This window comes from Mirounga leonina, unplaced genomic scaffold, assembly GCF_011800145.1.
Source record: "Mirounga leonina isolate KUSES-001 unplaced genomic scaffold, KU_Mleo_1.0 Mir_129, whole genome shotgun sequence".
NCBI classification, from domain to species: domain Eukaryota; kingdom Metazoa; phylum Chordata; class Mammalia; order Carnivora; family Phocidae; genus Mirounga; species Mirounga leonina.
Genome location: NW_023270323.1, coordinates 14699545 through 14721187, shown reverse-complemented (window position 1 = coordinate 14721187; position 21643 = coordinate 14699545). Strand labels below are relative to the sequence as shown.

Sequence of the window (21643 nt, the reverse complement as noted above, 5' to 3'; positions counted from 1 at the left end):
TTGATTTGTGTATCAAAAGATATGGACTTAAGAATGGTTTTACCATTTAGAAACTGTGAGACCCTGGACAAGTTACTGAATCTTCCTAAGCTGTTTTTAGTTCATCTGTAAAACAGCTCTAATCAACCACTTCCCTTGATATTATTTGACTATAGAAGTACTCACTGACAAGGTCTGTTAAGCAATAGAGGTGTTAAAGGAGGTATATAACATTTTCTAAGAAAAGTAATGGTATTCCAACAGTGGAAAAGTGACATCAAAATTATGTTTATTATGGTAAGTACCCCCACTGGTGGAGAATAAAGATTCGAAATATGAAGGTGGCATGGAAGTATACAATGACACAAATGGTGGTGAGTAGGAAAACTGACAGACAAAAGGTATTTGAGGTTCCCATCACAGTGGGAGAGCTCTGAAAACTATGAGAGGTCCCATGAGACTCCATGATTTGAGCTATGCGCTGTTTGCTAGAGTACAATCTCTTCACCAAAATCTGCCAAGCTACTGAGACAATAAAGCATATTTTACTACTCAAATGAAAGTGTCTTTTTTCTGCATTATGATACGATGTTAAGTACTTGGAAAGATGACCCAAATACCTACTGTATCAGAAATCATGTCAACAAAAATCTTTGTGAAATATATTTCTAAATATAGATAGGTACAATGAAAAAAATAACCTACCATTCAGAGATAATCACTTTTAACACCTTAATATTCATCCAACTACTCCTTTTTTAAGCCATACCTATCCTTTTTTTGTAAACAGTTGAGAAAAAGGAGATAAAAGACAGTATGTCTACTATACCATGAGGAAAAAAACTACTAGAAAATTGAGGCTCTCCTTCCTATCCTACACATGTCAGTTGGCAATAAAAAAGTCAATAGAACATACAGACCCTTCTTTTACTTCCATAGAAATTCACTCATACACTTTTTCACAAAATATTTCATGTCATTGATGGCATTCCTTGCAGTTTCTAATAACAACATATTTATAGACAAAGTAGGCATCAACCACAACATAATAACCACAACCATAAGTAATGTGAATTTAAGATTCATCAATCTCATACCTATGAGAAGAAGAGAAGGTGGCACAAGATTTCATATCCAAGGATGGATCAGAAAGATCTAATTCAAATATCTCAAGGGAAGCACTGGTACTAAATGTTGCATCCAATTGTTGAGCAGATGTTCCTACGGAAAATACATTTATGGTAACTACAATGCAAAAATAAAAGACTCAGAGAAAACCACACAAAACAGAAATTAAATGCATGTTTTCCAATGATCTCACTCACGAATGCTCCATTAGTGACTAACATCTCAGGATGCATGTCATTGAACAGATGCTTAAATTACTATAGCAATGAGATTCTGATACAAGGCTTGGAGATGATGTTTGTGAGAGCAGATAGTGCAGATAACTTTTTAAACCTGTAGATATTTTAAAAGCTCTCTGTAAAAACAGTCTCTTGATTTACTATACCTGCTTATAGTCATAAATGATGTAACTTTTTATATAAAAATGCTAGCATCAAAATTGTTCTTCATTCAAACTGATATTAACTTTTTTTTACATGTTATCTCTTGTGCTTAATAGTGGAGGAATAAAGATGAAACATAATTCTTATGAAGTGAGGAAGACACGATAAATGTAGTATGATTTTTTTAAGGATTTTATTTATTTGAGAAAGAGTGTGTGTGTGTGTGTGCGTGCGCACATGAGTGAGGGAGGGGCAGAGAGAGAGAGAGAGGGGGAAAAGCAGACTCCCTGCTGAGCAGCGAACCCGATGTGGGGCTCAATCCCAGGACCCTGGGATCATGACCTGAGCCGAAGGCAGGCACTTGACTGACTGAGCTACCCAGGCGCCCCTATCATGATTAATGCTATGATGAACAAGGTGCTAAAGGGAACGCAGAGGAAGGTCATTAAACTCAGCTGAAAGGGAGGATGGAGTTATCTTGTTAGGGAAGGAGAAGCTTTCTAGAAGAGATGAAGCTCGAAATGAGTTTTAAAGGACAGGTATGAATAAACCAAATGTGGAAAAGAAGAAATTAAGTGACTCATACTATCTTCTCTCTGTTGAACTTACCTGTAGCTAGGTAAATGGGATGATTCTGGGCAGGGCTCCAGGCCTGCATGGCCGTACGGTCTACTTCCTTTAACTTCATCCTGCTAAAGAGAATATTTTACATAGAAATATATTGAACATGTAACCTAGAACACAAACATTTTTTACATAGAAATATACTGAACCAACCACTTCTTCATTAGTCCAAATGCCAATAAATCAAACTGGTTTAGGTATCATTTGGTGGGAACAGTCAATATTAGAAAGAAGAAAAACTTGTTAAATTATTTTGAGACAAATATAGGGCTTTTCTAATTGTTTACAAATTATAGTCCTTCAACTGAAAAATCAGTCTGGAAAAAAACTTAAAAAAAAAAACACAATATAGGGTAGTACCTGAGGGATTAATTTTCCTACACAATATACTTCTCAGGTGAGGATGGGTGACAGTGTATCAGACTAAGAGAAAGCACACAATAAACAAGGTACATCTTCCTGGATCAGGATTACTAAGTGACTAAGAGCAGTTTTAAAAATTAATTTTAAAGGCTAATTACAGAGAAGAATATAGTAAGCCTACAGATTTTAAAGATAAATTTAGCAGAAATTTTAAGAAGCTGGTCACTCTAAGCTACAATTCCACACACCACTAGTTTATATATTCTCTGTTAAAGTTACTCCGGTATAAAAATTCAGCAAGTACTGTGTTGTACCTTTAAAAAAAAACTTTGTTATTGTACATAAATACATTCACATGGCACAGTATTCCACTGTAAGATGTACCATAATTTACTTACTTAGTTCACTACTGGTGAACACGTGAGTTGTTTTTAATCTTTTGCTATTTTTACAAACAATGCTGAAATAAATAGCCATATCTACATGTTATTTCATTCGTGGGCCAGGATAGCTATAAATTTCCAGAAGTAAAACTGCTGGGTTAAAGATAAATTCAATTTTAATTCGGACGGTTATTGCCAAGTTGCCCTCCAGGATATCTGTACCTTTTCACACTCCCCTACAGCCTTACTAGAGTAACACTTTTAGATTTTTACCAATGATAGGTGAAAAATGTTTACTCTGAGTAGTTACAATCTGCATTTCTCATGCCATAATGTTGAGCATCTTTTTTTATGGTTATGGGTCATCCATATTTCCTTCTCTGTCACCTTTTCTGTCTATTCTTGTCTATGTTACTTGCCTATTTTTTTATTGAGTTGTCAGACTTTATTTTATTTTGGTTATGGGTTTGTTTGTTTTTTACATTTCACAAGATTTTGATTTTTTAAAAAATAGATTTTATTTACCAGAGCAGTTTCAGGTTCACAGAAAAACTGAGTGAAAACTACAGAGTTTTGGGCGCCTGGGTGGCTCAGTCGGTTAAGCGACTGCCTTCGGCTCAGGTCATGATCCTGGAGTCCCTGGATCGAGTCCCACATCGGGCTCCCTGCTCAGTGGGGAGTCTGCTTCTCCCTCTGACCCTCCCTCCTCTCATGTACTCCCTCTCTCTCATTCTCTCTCTCTCAAATAAAAATAAATAAAATCTTAAAAAAAAAAAAAAAGACTCTTTTTAAAAAAAAAAAAAGAAAAGAAAACTACAGAGTTTTCACACACCTCCCTACCTCCTCCCCGCCCCTCCTCCGCTCACCCCTACCCCAGCCTCTCCCACCATAAACTGTCCGGCACCACAGTGGTACATTTGTTGCAGCCCAACCTATATTGACACATCATTATCAAGCAAAGTGCATGATTTACTTTAGAGTTCACTCTTTGGGTTTTCTATGGGTTTTGACAATCGAATAATGACACATTCACCCACCCAAATCCACCCATCCACAGAGTATCATTCAGAAGTTTTCCTGCCCTAAAAATTCTGTGCTCCACCTCTTTATCCCTCTCCTCCATCCCTCCTCCTCCCTCCTGGCAACCACTGATCTCTTTATTCGCTCTATAGTTTTGCCTTTTCTGGAATGTTATTTAGTTATAATTATATAGTACATAGCCTTTTCAAATTGGCTTCTTTCACTTAGCAATAGGTATTTAAAATTCCTCCCTGTCTTTTTGTGACTTGGTAGCTCGTTTCTTTTTAGCACTGAAAAATATTCCATTGTATGGATGTACCACGCTTTAATAGCCAAATTTATCACTTTTTAAAAAATGGTTCCTGAATTTTGATTAGGTAGAAAGACCTTCTGCATGCCAAGATTATGAAGAAATTCACCCATATTTTTCTTCTACGCAAATTCACTTGTGGCTTTTTCTTTTCATTTAAATTTTGACTCAGGACCTGGAATACGATACTGGTATACAATGTATGTTCATAGTTTTTTCTTTCTTATTACAATGAAATCATTTATTGAAAAGTCTTTTTCCTACAATTTTACGATATCACTTTTACCATGTACTAAGTTCCTATATTTAGGTTTATTTCTGGATTTACTATTTATGTTTATATTCCTTTTTTTAAAAAAAGATTTTATTTATTCATTTGAGAGAGAATGAGAGAGAGAGAGCACGAGAGGGGGAGGGTCAGAGGGAGAAGCAGACTCCCTGCTGAGCAGGGAGCCCAACACAGGACACAGGACTCGATCCTGGGACTCCAGTATCATGACCTGAGCCGAAGGCAGTTGCTTAACCAACTGAGTCACCCAGCCGCCCCTATGTTTATATTCCTGTAGGTATTAGGATGTAGGTTAGGATCTACATTCCTGTACATATTTAGGTATATTTCTGGATTTCCATTCCTTATGTCCATTTATTTATTTACATGCTAGACATTCCACTTTTTAAAGTTTATTTATTTAAGCAATCTCTATCTTGAACTCACGACCCTGAGATCATTTCAATTTTAGTATATGTGCTGCCGAAGTGAGCACAACCTTGAGATCAGTAGCCAGCCAGGAGCCCCAAGCACTCTACTGTTTTAAATACTTAGGCTTTTTAGGAGTATGATTCCCATAACCCTTATCCATTGCTTCTCTCCCATACTATTTTCCTTGCTATCACTGTTTATTTTATTACATAAACTTTAGAATAGTTTTTGTCTGATTCCAGAAAAAAGAGAATGTTAATATTTTTATTGAATGTGCATCAAATTACTGTATTAATTTATGGAGAAACTGACACAATGTTCAATCTTTCCAATGAGAACATGTTGTCTTTTAAGGCTTTTTTATCTTTCAGTATTATTTTAAATTTTTTGACATTTGGGTTTGTTTATCCTAAGTATTTTATCTTTGGTTTGTAAATGTGGCTCACCCCCACCCCACACCCATTACATAGACTGTCTTCCTGGTATTGTTATACAAAGGCTAACAGTATTTGTACTACCATATTAAGCAGTAGTGGTAACAGTGTAATTTCTTGTCTTGTTCCTTTCTTTAGTGGGAAAGCCTATTATATCACTATGGGACATGACTTTAGGTTTTGAAATACACATACATATGCACATATATAAATGTATATAAGGAAATTAGTCATCAATTACTGTTTTATTGAATGCTATTTATACTGGGTTTTGAATTTTGTCAAATGCTTTTCATGAGGTAATCAGAATGACCACAGATTCTTCTTCTTAGGTTTATCAATAAAATAGATTATACTAATAGATTTCCTAATATGGACCATCTTTTTCTACCCTGAATAAACTCATGATGTATTATTCTGCTAATGTGCTGCTAGATTCCATTTGTTTAACAGAGTTTTGCTTCTGGAGTTGTAAGACTGCATCTATACTTTTCTTCTTTTATGCAATCTTCATCAGGTTTTGATATCAATATTATACTCGTTTCATAAAAAATGCAGAAGTTTCTTTTTTTTTTTTTTTTTAGACTTTATTCATTTAAGAGAGAGCACGAGAAGAGGGGAGAGGCAGAGGGAGAGGCAGACTCCCCCCCACTGAGCAGGGAGCCCGACCGACACAGGGCTTGATGAGCCACCAAGGCACCCCTCAAATGTAGAAGTTTTCCATCTTTTTCTATGCCCTGAAACAGTTTCAACAGTAGAACTGAAATTATTCGTTCTTCAAAGATTTAGCAGAATTCTCTCATGAAACATCTGGGCCAGATGCTTTTTGGGGAGGAGTTGCTCCTCTGCTAATTTTCTCTATTTCTTCTACTGAAATTGATCTATTTGAATTTTCTTTATTCAAGGTCATTTTTTGTAAATTATATTTTCCTATGATAATCCTTCAATTTTTTTTTACAGATTTTCTCATTTTTTAAGACTTGAACAACCAACACTCAGTAATCTTTAAATTTTTGCTATTTATGATTATTAGTCTTTATTTATTACATATATTTTTGTTTCCCCTACCCTCCTCTTTAATAATTGATTAGCTTAACTAGAGATTTGTCTATTTTCAAACAGCCAATTAGTTCTGCTTTGTTTTCTAATTCATTAATTTCTTTTACTTTTATTAATTCCTTTCTTCTACCTTCTTTTCATTTACTTAGATCTTTTTCTAACTTTTTGAGTTAACTGCTTAACCCACTCATTTTTATTATTTATTGGTATAAGTATTTAAAGCTTTGAATTTCCTCTGAGCACGGCTTTAGCTAGATTCCATATATTTCTAGTGTTCTAATCACTACAGTCATCTATATATTCTACAATTTTCATTTGTATTCTCCATTGATCCAAGAGTTGTTTAAACTTAATATGCAAGTGCATTGGGATTTTTCTATACTGTTTCTCCTTTCTAAAATGTATTGAAGTTTTCTTTGGGGGCTATGGAGAAGTCTCTGTAAATGAGATCTAAAAAGAAGGGGTACACTGTTTTCAGGGTCAAGTTCAATATATATTAATTAAATCTACCCTATTTGACTAAATTGTTTGGTCATCTACAGTCTTACTGTTTTTCCATTTAATCTTCCCTGGACCAAGGATACTGAATCAAAAGTCACTTACTACTAATGTATTTATGCCTATTTTTCCTGGTACCTCCTGAAAGTTGCTTTATGAAAGTTACTTTGTATTTAATATTGTTACTTGGTTGACAGATATTCATAATGTTAAATGTTTACTGTCAAATACACATTTTAACTTTGAATTCTTCTTCATCTTAAGTAAGGCTTTGGGCCTGAATTTCATTTTGTCTCATATTAATACCAATACCCTAGCTTACTTTTTATGTGCCTTTATGTATATGTTTTTGCCCTTGTTTCAACTTCTGAACCACTTTGTTTTCACTGGCTGCCTTAAATACAGCAAAATAAATAAATAAATAAATAAATAAAATTAGATTTTGCCTGGTGATCCAATTCGAAAATTTTTAAATAGATTAGCTAATAAGGCCATATAAAATTTACTGATATAAAATTTTCTCCTGATTTGACAGATATGGTTGCTCTTACTTCTATATTACTTTGCTATTTAGTTTGGTTTTATAATTAAAAAAAAACTTTTCCTGTTGTCCCTATTTGTGTATTTGTAATTTTTCTGATAATTAGGATGACTTGTATTTTTCTTCTAATATGTATTTCTGGTTCTATCTTTATAATTTAAAATAATTTGAGTACTATTAATCCTTTATTTCTTTCACAGTAATTACTATAAGCACTAATGAAATTAGTTTACATAATCTTACTGCCCTTCTTGTACTACACAGTTATAGTCAATAGTATTATCTTTCTCAGTGTTTACCTTTGTACTGTTGAATATGTTTATACTTCTACCAACTGATTTGTCAGCTTTAAAGGATGTCCTTTGACTCCCAGCCATTACAGATGAAGCGATCCATAAACTTATTTTACCTCCAATTTTTTCCTACTTCCCACTTCTTAATTTTTTAAAGTTTTATAACCAATTCCTACATTATCAGATATTTAACATACACATTTTATTCTTTCTTCCTTATTTCCACTTTCATTTTAGTCTCAGGTCTATAGTTAAATATATTTAATGCTCTCCAAAAGTACTTTTTGCCAGCTTTCTTACTCATCTCTGGAGATGAAGTTCATGCTCTAATAGTTTCCTTAAGAGGGCCTTAGACTAACAATACACCCTATGCCTTCAAAACACGTTCAAATTGTTTAAACTTGAAGAGCATTTTACAGATAATAAAAATGAAGGCACAGAAAGATTAAATAATTTGTATGTGCTAGCAAGGGGTAGAGCCAAGATTTGAACTCCGAAGTTTACTTCCGGAGTCCACACTCTTACTTGTTACCCCAACAAATTCAGGTATTCAATTTTAATCATAGCAGACATACCACCATTTAGAAGAAATAATGACAAAGCAACTAGGATGTATGAGGACATTTCTTAACGGGGGTGCCTGGGTGGTTGAGTTAGTTAATAGTCTGCTTTTGGCTCAGGTCGTGATCCCAGGGCCCTGGGATGGAGCCTTGCCCAGAGAGTCTGTTTCTCCCTCTCCCTCTGCCCCTCCTCCTGCTCTATCTCTCAAATAAATAAATAAAATCTTTAAAAAAAAGAGAGAGAAAAGAAGAAGCATATTTTAGAAACTGCTAGGTTAGGCAAAAGTGGATTAAGGAGGTTGAATCATGTGGTTAAAAGCAGCAGGGCCTCTGGAGTCAATGCTCGATCTGAATATTGGCTCTGCTACTTATGATACCTTGAACACACTGTTAAACCTCCATGAGCCCCATCTGTAAAATGAGGATAAGACTGACTACCTCATGGGATATTGTGAAGTTTTAATGAGATAACGTATTTTACATAGGGCCAAACACAATGCCTAGCACATAGGTAAGTATGGGTTTTAATAAGCTAACTACTTTTTAAAATTATCATAATCATGAGATTAATCAAGAAAACTACACATCTAGTTTCCTAAGACTATTCTGAAAAAAGGAAAAATCTCAATTTTCTAAGAAGTGAAAAAGAAGCCTATTTTCTATAAATGAAATGCCGTCTTCCTCTCAGCCAATTGTTTTTAATAGTAAGTTCAAGTCCCAGCTCCTTCATGCGAAGTACCCTAATGATCCAATCCACAATGATATAATCTCTTAACCTCTCTTAACCGTACCACTTTAAGCATTTTATAATAAAGTGTCTTATTCTATCTTAACAAAACTTTGTAATATTCTATTAGCACATACTGTTACATATTTTTCCATTGTCTTTTTAACTAAATGTTTTATATGTCATCTTATCTCATTAACTAGACAATGTCTTTTTTCAATCAAATATTACAATTTTTACCCTTTTTGGAATCAAAATTGCTTAATACAGGGTGAGTACATAAAAAGTTTTGCTTTGTTTGATTTTGAATGTTTATATTTAGGGAAATACAAAAAGATTGATAAGCTAGAAAGATTACTTTCAGGTAAAACATTTAATTTTTAAATTCTTAAGTCTTTAAAGGAAAAAATAACTTTAATAACTTTAACTTTTCTTACTTAAAAAATAGGGGAAGGTATCGTTAGAGGAAAAAGAGGTTTTAGAAGATGCTTTAGAATAATTTCTAAAAGTGAAAACAAAACAGCTATATATATTTAAAAAACCCAACTGAATAAAACTACAGTATGTCTAAGAGCAAAGGTACAAGGGTTACCTAATTCACGAACACTTAGTTAATGTGTAACATTTACTGAAAGAGAAAGAAAGAAATTCACAACTACATAAAAGAGTTAAGTGGGAATTCAAGCATTTATAAACATCTATTTCTTGTCAGTAGCACTCAATGTTCCACTAGATGTAGTTGCACTTATTAACTTGTACTGAACACAAGGTTTCAATACTGTTTTTTTTTTTTTTTTTTTTAATCACTACAACAATGGCCTGGAACTACCTTACGTGGTCTGAATCTAATTAAAGAAGAGTACCATAATCTTATCCATTGCAATCATTCTCAAAACACTAAGAATACTATGGAAATAACTGCCTGCATATTTCCTTCTCTTAGAAATGATCATTTAGTTGTAACTAATTTTCTTGAAAATCTGAAGAATGCTTAGATTAAACCATGTGTACTTCCCAAGTGAGACATGCTTTAAAAGCTTTGTGCAATTTTTTTTCAATATCATATGTGATTAGAATTCACACTATGCGGACTTATTTCATTCAAGACTATTTTACACAGAACAAAATCATTCTGATAATACAAAAAGAAAATTGTGAGGACAGTGGCTTATTCACATATGTCATCTACAAGACAATATCGATGGCACAGCAATTTAGGATAGGGTATCTGGAGCCATACCCTCAGTTTAAATTCTAGCCCCACCTTGTCCTAGCTCTCACATGCTCTATGTGTGTCTTGGCTACCCACTTGGTAAAATAAGTATAATGAAAGTATGTATAAGAAGGGCTGCTGTGAGGAGCGCCTGGGTGGCTCAGTCGGTTGAGTGTCCACTTTTGGCTCAGGTCATGATCCCAGGGTCTTGGGATCAAGTCCCGAGTCAGGCTCCAGGCTCAGTGGTGAGCCTACTTCTTCCTCCCCCTGTGTGTGCTCATGCTCTTATCACTCTCTCTCCAGCTCTCATTCTCTCTCAAATAAATAAAATCTTAAGAAAAAAAAAAAAAGAAGGGTTGTGAGAATTAAATGAGGCATTACACAGAGAGCTTAGAACAGTGCCTGGCACACAGTAAATACATGCTTGTAAATGTCAGCTATTGCAAAAGTCACAATTTAAAATATTTATCCCAGTGAATCTTCAAGAATACATCTACTGAAGGGGCACCTGGGTGGCTAGTCAGTTGAGCGTCTGACTCTTGGTTTTGGCTCAGGTCTTAATCTCTTGAGATGAGGCCCTGAATCAGGCTCCATGCTGAGCGGGAGTCTCCTTGGGATTCTCTCTCTCTGCCCCTTTCCCCGCTGCGCGCGCGCATGCACACTCTCTCTAATAAATAAATAAATCTTTTTTAAAAAAAGAATACATCTATTGAATAAAATTTATGTTCCAGACTATAACTCATTTTTTCATCCAAGTTTCTCCCCACAACATGCATGTAGTTAAATGCATGCATTTAAGTGGAAGCTTTTTTGCCTTTCTGCTCATTTTCTAATTGCTAATTCTGTAAAGCAGTACTAAAACCCAACAGTACTACTGTCTAAAAAATACCAAACTTACACTGCTACATATAGAGATGACTCATATGTCAGAAAGTAAAAAGTGGAAGCGTTAATAGGATTGGAAACTCTTACTCTCAAACAATCTCTAGCTGGCACTGTGTTTGGTAAAAATCCATCTTGTGTGGGCAAATATCTTATTATGGATGGGCACATTTGTTCTAGAGGATTTATTTAGTGTTATCAATGTTCTAGGCTCATCTCATTCAACCAAAACCAAATCAAAGAATTGTGTGCTGAACTAAATGCTGTCATACTTATCTAGAATCTAATAAATAAAACTTTTTGAGCTGAAATTAACCTAAGAATGACATTTCCTAAAACACTGTGAAAATCAACTTAATAATATCACCTGACAAGAATTTTTAACTTAGGATCTGTAAACCTCATGAAATGATATAGAAAATCTTGTGTGTGTGTGTGTGTGTGTGTGTGCATTTTTCTAGGAAGGTGATCCAATGCTTTCATCAGATCCTAAAAAGGGAGTGGAATTCCAATTAAGAATCACTGCTCTTTACAGTTACAAATTTCTTTTTGTCCTATGTTATTAGTTTCAAAAAGAACCTGCTTATACAAAATTAAGCAGTATAAGTCTAAATCCATTCCAATCTCACATTTCCCAAATAACTTCGGATATGTGTAACAAATTCACAACTACAAAAACACTTCAAGTTATTCAAAAGTTCTTAGAGCCTACAAACCTTTCCCAGAGCTGTTTAAGAGACAGTAAGAAATGGGCACCTGGGTGGCTCAGTTGGTTAAGCGACTGCCTTGGGCTCAGGTCATGATCCTGGAGTCCCAGGATCGAATCCCGCATCGGACTCCCTGCTCAGCAGGGAGTCTGCTTCTCCCTGATCCTCCCCCCTTTCATGCTCTGTCTCATTCTCTCTCTCAAATAAATAAATAAACTCTTAAAAAAAAAAAAAAGAGAGAGTAAGAAACAAACAGCACAGAAGAACCACTAAAAAACGGTGAGTGAACTTTAGCCAACCCCAGTGCAGTCAGTATGTACAGAAAACATGGTCCGGTATGATGGAAAAGCGAGGCTCTAATTATCGATTGAATACAATTACAAGTGGCTACAAAGACAGTCAAATTTCAGTATTCTATAGTTAGAAAAGACAGTTTTGGAGAAAGGATTTATCACAGACTATCACTGCAACTTCAGAAAGACCTACATAAAATTAGTTGCTTGAGCTCACAAAAAAGTTCATAATGCCCACAAGCCCATGCAATAGTTTGATTCGTTTTACAACTGCCTGTAATTTAATCTCTCATTAAAATAACTTATTAGCAAAAACATACAACTTAATGAGATTTCCTTCGAGGTAGAGGCTGAGATTGGCGACTACCCTTGAAATAATCCAATCCCGTTTCAATGACAGTAACCTTCAGTTAAAAACCTATGAACCTTTAAACCTGGCCACAGTTCCAAATCAAACAAAAAATCATCACCAAACTAAGTCAACCAAAGTGATCCTGAGGTCTACTTCCTTCCCTCGCCCTTCGGGCCCGCACCTCTTTGTGCCCAAGGGTATGAGGGTCTTCTAACCTCAGACCGCAGTTACCGGCCCTGGAACGACACCCTGTCGCAAGCCTCAGGGGAGCTCCTGCTCAGCAGTGGAAACGTTGGCGGATGTGGATCGACGCGATCCCCGAAGCAGCCGTGACGCCAGGCGTTGTCCCGACGGGCCCGAAACGAAGAGCAGGGGCGCGCCGCCACCACAGACCGGGCCGCAGGCTGACGGGCACCGGCGGAGACAGATGCCGCGGTCCCAGCTTTCGCCTGTGCTCTACCTCAAGGCCCGAAGGCCGGCGAAGAAGACGGGGGGTGGTGGGGGAGAGGCAGACACACCTGGCGGGGACCCTCAGCGACCGGTTCCTGTGTTAGCGCGACGCCCGTCGGACGCTCCCAGCATTCGCCGCCGCCCCTCCTCCAGCCCCAGGGCCACCTCCACGTTCCGCTCCAACGTGGCAGCCGCGGCCCCTCCCTGCCGGCTGGCCGACGCTTCCGGGAGCGACGCCTCGCCCGGCCCACTCTGGCGCGCTGCCCGTCACGGCACTTCCGGGAGCGATGGCAGGCAGGGTCCCGGGCGCTGGGCCCGCGGTGAGGCCGGCGGGGACCTGCGCGCCTGCGCGCCTGGCGACCCGTTGTGAAGAGCGAGGGTGCGATGACCCGGGCACTCGAAAAAGAAAAGTCCTGCTGGGTGTAGCTGTCTGCTCGAAGAACGGCCGAGGCCCGCAGGAACGCCACGTAGCGTTAGTCCTGTGAGGCGTGGGCAACACCGGACAAATCACGTGAAAACGAGCTGTAGGGCCCTAATTGCAGTAACTAATTTGTGATTGGGTGTTTAAAATTGCACAGGTGGTTCAGGGTATTGCGTTTTGAGAACTTCTTTAAAAACCAAATGGTCTGGTCAGAGTCTGTTGTGGGACGCCTGGGTGACTCAGTGGGTTAAGCTCGTCTGCTTTTGGTTCAGGTCATGATCCCTGGGATGGAGCCCTATATTGGGCTCCCAACTCAGCGGGGTCTGCTTCTTCCTCTGCTTGTGCTCTCTTAAATGAATAAATAAAACTAAAAAAAAATGAAGTCTGTTATGGACATATTTACTTTGTTACTCCAAAGGGGCATAGTGGAGTCAAGTAGTCCAGTTACCATCGTATGGTACTACTTGAGATCTACCAAGGTTTGCCCTTGGTCACTGGAACTTTACTAGCTCCGCCAGACCCTGGCATTTAATTAATGTATTGCCTGGATGTCGTCTTTAGTTTAGGGGTTGTTCTGCAGCATAGAAAGTAAAACCAGAGGAAAAGCACTTAGTATTACTAATGATCAGAACCTGGACCAAACCCAGGTCTACTAGAGCAGTTCTCTTTCCATTACACTGATCAACATTATCTCCTCAGGCCTTCTCTAAAGCGCCTTCACTTCTAAGTACTAGAGAGTAGGATTTTTGCACTCTTTTGAACACCCTTTTAATTTGAAAAGCCGAGTTTATTTTTCTAGGACAGAAATAGATTAAACGGATTACTTAGGTTACAGTAGCTAACTTCTAGTGTTCTACAAAGCCATTTCTACCTACAGCTTTTACCTAAAGGTACCAATAAAAAAATCCGACTTAAAAGTGGGCCTATCATTTGAGTCAAGAGGAAACATTCAAGTCCTTACTACCCCAGACCTCCTACTACCTGGAATTGTACACTGGTATGGAGAAAGTGTTCATTCGAACAACTTCACCAAAACTCAATGATTCAAGCAGTGGTTACATTCTTTGGCATCATTTAATGTACATGTTCCTATTGCATTAAGTCAAACTACAAAGCTCCCTGCTCCTCACCCGCTTTTTTAAGTTGTGAGGTAAAAAAGGTATTTCATGAAGTAAGTCTCATGACTGGAACATAGCCACTTTTAGTGGTTTATGTATTGTCAATGGCGGTTTTTGTGCTACTTGGGCAAAGTTGAGTAGTTGCTACAGAGACCATAATAGTCTGCAAAGCCTCAAGTACTTACTGTATGGCCCTTTACAAGTTTGCCAATCCCTACTCTTTTAGAGAGGATTTTACCTACAGATGGATTAATACTCAAAATCAAAGTATGAGACATACAGTATTGTAAATTTATTTAAAAGCCTTGACATAATAGCATACAAAGGCAATATGCAAAATGTCAATTATAGGGACGCCTGGGTGGCTCAGTTGGTTAAGCGTCTGCCTTCTGTTCAGGTCATGATCCCAGGGTCCTGGGATCAAGTCCTGTATCTGGCTCCTTGCTCAGCAGAGAGCCCGCTCCCTCTGCCTGCCGCTCCCCCTGCTTGTGTGCACACTCCTGCTCTAATAAATATATTTTCAAAAATGTCAATTATAACTGATGATCATAAAGGTAAAGTGTATTTGTTTCTAGACTTAACCTATTTATATCTGGTTAAATATAGAGATTTCCTAGCTTGTTTTAAATGCAGGGAGTTGGGACTATGCAAGCTGAAACTGCAATCTTAATCTATGGGATTAACAATCTTTTTCTGTAACCTTAAAATCTGTCAAATTCTCTTGATGTTGGTTATAAACATAAAAAATATTTAAAACAAACATTGAAAATTAGAGCGTTTTATTTACAGAAAAGTCTCAACAGTAGTTTGAATAGTGCTTGCTCTCTCATATAATTTACAATATGGAGCAAGAATCTTTTCTTCACCTTGGCAAATTGTCATACTCCTGAGTTTGGATCTGCTTCTAAAATTTTATTCTTTACGCATTCAACGTCATGAAATATCTGAGAGTTCCTTTAATGTGGTTTTTCACCTGCATCACTTCCTCTGAAACGTATTCATCCTTTTCAACACACAACTGCTTTCCTCCTTTATAACTATGTTCACCTTCACTAAATTCTCCTGGCTGTATATCTAGAACTACTTCTTGAATCGCAGCAGTGTTAACATTCCCAGTCATCTGTATCTTCTAGAACTCCATTTACATTACAGCCAAACCCTGTGATGTTTTTACACAGCAGTCTTCTAATGTGCAAAGCAAGGACTGCCTGTGATTCTTGGAATAATGTGCAAATTTCACAGTAGCATCCTTATCTGAGCTTGCAGCTTCACCAGATAGTGGAAAATTAATCAATTCATGCCGACTTTGCCAACGACGAAACCAGCCTTTATTATCAGTAAAATGTTCTTTTTCAGTCTCCTTGTAGTTAAGCATTTTCCTTCAGTGCAGCAACTAACCTCAACACTATGGCTTGAATGCTAGCCAAACTGATTGGGATTTGTTTTTTATTAGAGTCCTCAGTCCCAAGTAGAAGTAAACATTCCACTTCAACCATATACGGCTTTCTGTTCCTAGTACAATTTAAACTAAAAAATGTTGAAGCAACTTTACCTAAAAGTTTCACTGAACTTTTAAAAGATGGTTCATGCTATAGGTTCATGTCAGCCTGGGTCTCATCTTGTCTTCACTATGCTGTCACCATTTTCAAATCTTCTAATGACGTCCAATTTCACTTCCAGTGTTACCACTTTTTCTTTGCTGCCCTGTCATCTTTGTTGACCAATTTCCTCTTGATTATCCATTTTTGTAAAATGTCGGGGGATTTATCACTGGAAAACAAGTAGGCAACACAACTACACGCTTTACTCTGTGTGTGAACTAATAGATGTTCAGTGATCAATCACCAACAGACTTTTGAAAGAAGTGATATAAGTGGTTACTGACAATCTTTTATATCCATAATCATTTGTGGAATAAAGAGCTACCAGCAAAGCTTATGAAACAATTTGGTTACTATCATGGTAACTGAAATTTCAACCATGTTGTAGGGGAATTGGTGTTATTTAACTAAACTGTGAAAACTGATCTTCACATATATTGGAATGATGCAAAGTAAGGACTACCTGTATCTAAAAAGAAAAACCTGTATTAGTTCACAAAATAAGTCAACTTTTAACCCAGTTTAACTACTAGTCAAACATAACTGTAGATCAAAATAAAAACCGAAGGTTTTCCCAAAGGACTGTTAGTTCCAGACTGAATTACTCATTGGAGCTGGAAAAATGTTTGGAGACAAAGTAATACATAATTCTTCATATTATGATTTGCAGACAGTCCAAAGACATCCTTTTGAGAATTTAGGCCCCCTCCCCTCATTTCAGTAATCTTGAGGTCTGCAAAAAAGTAAAGTTCTGGACAAATCTACTGTTGTCCAGGCTGTTAAGCTTCAGTCATCACAAGGCACAAGACTGTATGTGTTTACAACTTATTCCATACCAGCCAGCAAGCACTATGTTTACTTCTGTAACAACAGCATCCATCCCATTAATGTTTTAGTTTTGTTTTTGAATGCACTTATTTTGTACATCTTTTCATTAAGGCATATAAGCAAAGTTTACATCAACTTTTGTTTGTAGAAATTTATGAAACAGAGAATGTGTGTGAATCAATTTTGAGTATTTGCAAAAATTTTTCTCCTTTATATTCCTCAGATTTGAAACACCCCAAGACAACATGCATACCGACAGATTAATCTGGTATTAGATTTGAGATTTCCAGCTTTTGACTACCTACTTATCTACTGTTCTTGAATAAAGCTTAAGTTACAGGATGGTCATTCATTGGCATATCAAAGAGTCATTTATAGAACATCTAAAAGTTCAGCAAATTTAAACCCTGGAATATATGATCTCTAAGAATTTCAGGGGATGAATTACATTATTGTTTTTGAGAAAAGATGATCATCAAAGTTAAAAGTCCTGACCCCAGCCACCCAATTGCCAATCCTGAATCAAATCTATTGATTTAGAAAATTATCTTTCAAAGGTGAAATACGGGGAAAAAATTCAAGTATGATACCCACATTATGCTCACATATTGTTTGCTGATACCTGATTTTCTCTGTTCATCAAAATTAATTAATAAACCTCTTACCTTACTATATAAACGTTCACATTTTTTATCAATCTGACAAAATGATGTTCTTTATGAAAAACCCTCAATTTCATTCCTAAAAGGGAAAACATTAATAAGTAAATCAACATACAGAAACTATAGTCTTATCTATACTTTTTTTCTCCCACTATGATTTTCTTTTTCCATTATGTCCTCATCCACATACATTAATCACAACAAATCATGATGTGAACAGCAGTGGAAAAAGTTTAATCATTGGACATTTATATTTTTTTCCTATTTTCAACTTAAGCTGTAATCATAAGGTTTCCATGGTTTAGCCCTTTTTAAAGAACAAATACACATTTCTATAAATTTTTATTCTCATAAGCAGATTAAGACCTCCAATTTTACCATCATTGGAAAAAAAACTCATACCAAAGATAATTTCAAGTGTATTATTTATCTATTTTGCATAGATTACCTTATGCTAACTTAGAAATGTATTCTCAACATTAAGCTTGACATGGAAAGGATAACTATAGCTTAATACATTCCAAAACCGGTTATATCTTGTTTTATATGTAATGCTTTTTGTTATTTGACAAGGTTTCCAATCATTAGAAGCACATAAGCTTTAAAGGAAAAGGGGGAGAGTTGTCACTCCTAACAAAGCAGTGATAAAGGGAAAAGAAGACTCCAAAGATTACAAATCCTTGGCATTAATTAGAATTCTGCCAATTATGGGCATTCTGATTGCTTTGCCAAGTCTATATTTTGCTCATTAAGAGGGACAGAAGCCCATGGGGGGAGGGGAGCAACAGAAAGAAAAGGAAGTATGGGGTGCCCGGGTGGCTCCGTCAGTTTAAGTGTCTGACTCTTGATCTCAGGGTTGTGAGTTCAAGCCCTGTGTTGGGCTCCATGCTGGGTGTGGAGCCTACTTAAAAAAAAAAGAAATGTATACTCACCATATTGGATAAATATCAAGCTTTTGAGGAAAAGGACACAAAGTGCCTAAAGCTGCTGCTGCATATTTATACCTTTATTCCATCCTATGTCAAATATTTGCATAAGTGCCTTTAAATAATTGGACTATGTTCCTTCAAAAACTGGAAACAGAAATTTCAACCTAAGTCAGTCTGCATCCCAAGCAAAATACCAGGAGTACTTATATCTATAGTCTTCTCTAGCCACCTCCACCTAGGAAGAATTGGGAAAAGGGAAATTGGTCCAAGAAAAATATATATGATCAAAGTAGAGTATTCTAGCTATAAAATGAGCTTTCTTATACAATCCTTAGCAAATTTCCAAAAGGAATGTAGCATCACTTATGGAATTTATATATTCATGGCCAAGAAACTGTGCACCTTAGAAAAGAGAGCACTTATTTGATACATAGGCTCTCATACTTCTAATTATCTGACGAAATATCAAACTCTTGATTCAATAAATTGAAGCAGTTAAAAAAAAAAAAAAAAGTCAAGTGTGGTAGTTGACCTCCAAGAGGATCCCCAATAATCCTCCACCCTTGGTATTCACACCCTTGTATGTGCCCACCTCCATGTTGTCTTGGCATTTCTCTCTTGGATCATTCCCTCTGGTGGAAGCCAGTTGTCATGTTGTGCGGATACTCAGGCAGCCTATGTTCACATGGTGAAGAACTGGTCTTTAGCCAACAGCCATCAAGGAACTGAGGCTTGCCAAGTCAGACTCTGGAAAACTGATGTCTCTCCGCTTCACCCTCCTCCCACTGTAAGATAAGTGTTTATTGTTGTAAACTACTAAGTTTTGGGTGATTTTTACATAACAATAATACAGAGGGCCACAATCCATATTCAAAAAGTAAAATGCAGGGGTGCCTGGGTGGCTCAGTTGGTTGGGTGGCCAATTCTTGATTTTGGCTTGGGTCATGATCTTGGGGTCCCGGGACAGAGCCCTGCGTTGCACTCTCCACTCAGCTCTTCCTCTCCTTCCCCTGCCCCCGCTGCCGCTTGCAGTTGCACGGGCTCTCTCTCACTCTCTCTCTCTCAAAAATAAATAAAATCTTTCTTAAAAGAAGAGAGAGAGAACATGCACATGAGAGAGTGTGAGAGAACAGGAGCAGGGGAAGGGGGAAGGGGAGAAGCAGACTTCCCACTGAGCAGGGAGCCCAATGTGGGGCTCAATCCCAGGACCCTGGGATCATGACCTGAGCTGAAGGCAGACGCTTAACTGACTGAGCCACCCAGGTGCCCCTAAATAAATACACCTTTTAAAAAAAGGTAAAATGTACAACTTATGAACTGAAAAGATCTGAAATTTTGGAGAAAGGATCAGATTCAGAACAGTTTTTTACAGTTGGTCATCAATAATTTCCAAACCCCAAGGCTTTTAGAACTGAAAGGATGAAAAATTCTGCAAGAATGTTACTAGAAATACACTTTAATATATTGGGGCAATAAGGGTTCTAGTAGAACTAGCTAAGGAATCCGACAAAAGGGTAGGTGTTCAACAAGGAAGATACCAGTCTTAGAAAGCAAAAAGTCTATTTGCTTTCGAGGTACCTAGGTGGTTCAGTTCATTAAGCCTTTGCCTTCGGCTCAGCTCCAGTCATGACCTCGGACCTGGGATCTAGCTCTGCCTTGCTCCTCCCTCTGCGGGGGGGGGGGGGGTTCGGCTTCTCCTATACTCTAGGAGCATCCTCTAACAGCCCCCACCCCCTCCCTGTCTCTTAAATTAAAATAGTCTATTTGCTTTCATATGGTTGTTGTGAGAAACAGTGTAAGAACAAAACTGTGTGTATAAAATGCTAGCACAATGCCTGACATATAATGGTTCAATAACCATTACCTGTTATTTTTTCCTCAAGCTACCGAATTAATGAGATTCTATAACAGGAAATTATATTTCACCAAAGCCTTCACAAATCTTTACTTGGACAATCCTCTATTTCCAACTCAGTACTATTGTTCCAGGAACACTTAGTACATTTAAAACAGAAAGATATACTGATACACTACCTCCCCTGTATATTTGGAGTAATTATCTTCCAAGGCCCAGGAATCTTTTTCCAACATCTCCAAGAATATTAATTCCTGAAAAAAGGTATTTTAAATTACATTGCACAATGGTCAATGCCTTTTACAATAATACCTTTCATACAGCTTACATATCCTCATTTATATATTCAATAATCACAACGGTTCATTATGTGAACAGCAGTGAAAAGGTTTAATCATTGGATATGAAGTTATTGGAGGAAGCAAAGATAATCAAATGATCAAATTGAGAACCTCAGTGTCACCAGTAAAATAGCAACAAAAATGTAAAAGTTATAACCAAATATAAAGATACATAAATACAACTCAAAAAAAATTACACATTTATGAAGGATTGCATATTTCCCTATCCAGAAGTATGCCCTAAAGAATACCTAGGGCAGTGACTCCTCGTGGTTCCCATAAAGTGAGTTTTTCATTTAATCAGTCTACACCATTAAAGTAAATCTGTTTTGGGGTGCCTGGGTGGCTCAGTCGCTGCGTCTGCCTTCGGCTCAGGTCATGATCCCAGAGTCCTGGCATCAAGCCCCACATCGGGCTCCCTGCTCGGCGGGAAGCCTGCTTCTCCCTCTCCCACTCCCCCTGCTTGTGTTCCCTCTCTCACTGTGTCTCTATCAAATAAATAAATAAAATCTTAAAAAAAAAAAAAAGTAAATCTGTTTTGCAGCATAGCAGTTTTCAGTAACTCATTTGTACGAGAATGCCTTGAGAATAACGTTGAGAGCCACAGTTTCATCTTTCCTAGGACAGCCACAGTATCTGGAATCCAATTAAGCAGAAAGAAAAGCCCTCTTTTCCTCCGAACCCATGATGCTTAACTGGCTGCAGGGGTACTTTCAACTAAAGAAAATGAAAAATGAGAGCCTCCACCTGGGGCTACCTCCCCAGCTCCACCCACATGCCCTCAGGTGCTCAACAGGTTATACCATTTAGCAGCCCATTATTATACTCCGAGCTCCACTTCTATCTGTACTGTCTAGCATCCACCAGCCTCATTCTTTTAATATACCCTACGGCAGTCTCCACTTAAGTTACCTTGCAGGGGATGGGAGGTCTTAGGAGTACTTCCCCAGGTACTGATCACTATTTTAGAGATTATCAAATTGCATAGA

The 21643-nt window shown here is 37.4% G+C and overlaps 1 protein-coding gene across 24 annotated transcripts in view; it reads right to left on the bottom strand.

Annotated features, from left to right (window-relative positions):
- The window catches only part of SEC31A (SEC31 homolog A, COPII coat complex component), an 85907-nt gene that overhangs the window by 61663 nt on the left and 2601 nt on the right, over window positions 1–21643 (bottom strand). For 16 of the 24 annotated variants that reach the window (XM_035004658.1, XM_035004643.1, XM_035004644.1 and 13 more), the window contains 5 exons: window positions 20493–20567; window positions 19051–19243; window positions 17533–18693; window positions 2100–2182; window positions 1077–1200 (listed from right to left, as the gene is read on the bottom strand). In XM_035004658.1, the coding sequence (XP_034860549.1) occupies window positions 1077–1200; window positions 2100–2182; window positions 17533–17642 (317 nt within the window). In that variant the 5' untranslated portion in view covers window positions 17643–18693; window positions 19051–19243; window positions 20493–20567. Of the gene's footprint in view, window positions 1–1076; window positions 1201–2099; window positions 2183–12630; window positions 13142–17532; window positions 18694–19050; window positions 19244–20492; window positions 20568–21643 lie in introns of those variants that run through there. The other 8 variants (XM_035004641.1, XM_035004645.1, XM_035004647.1 and 5 more) reach the window with 7 other exon arrangements.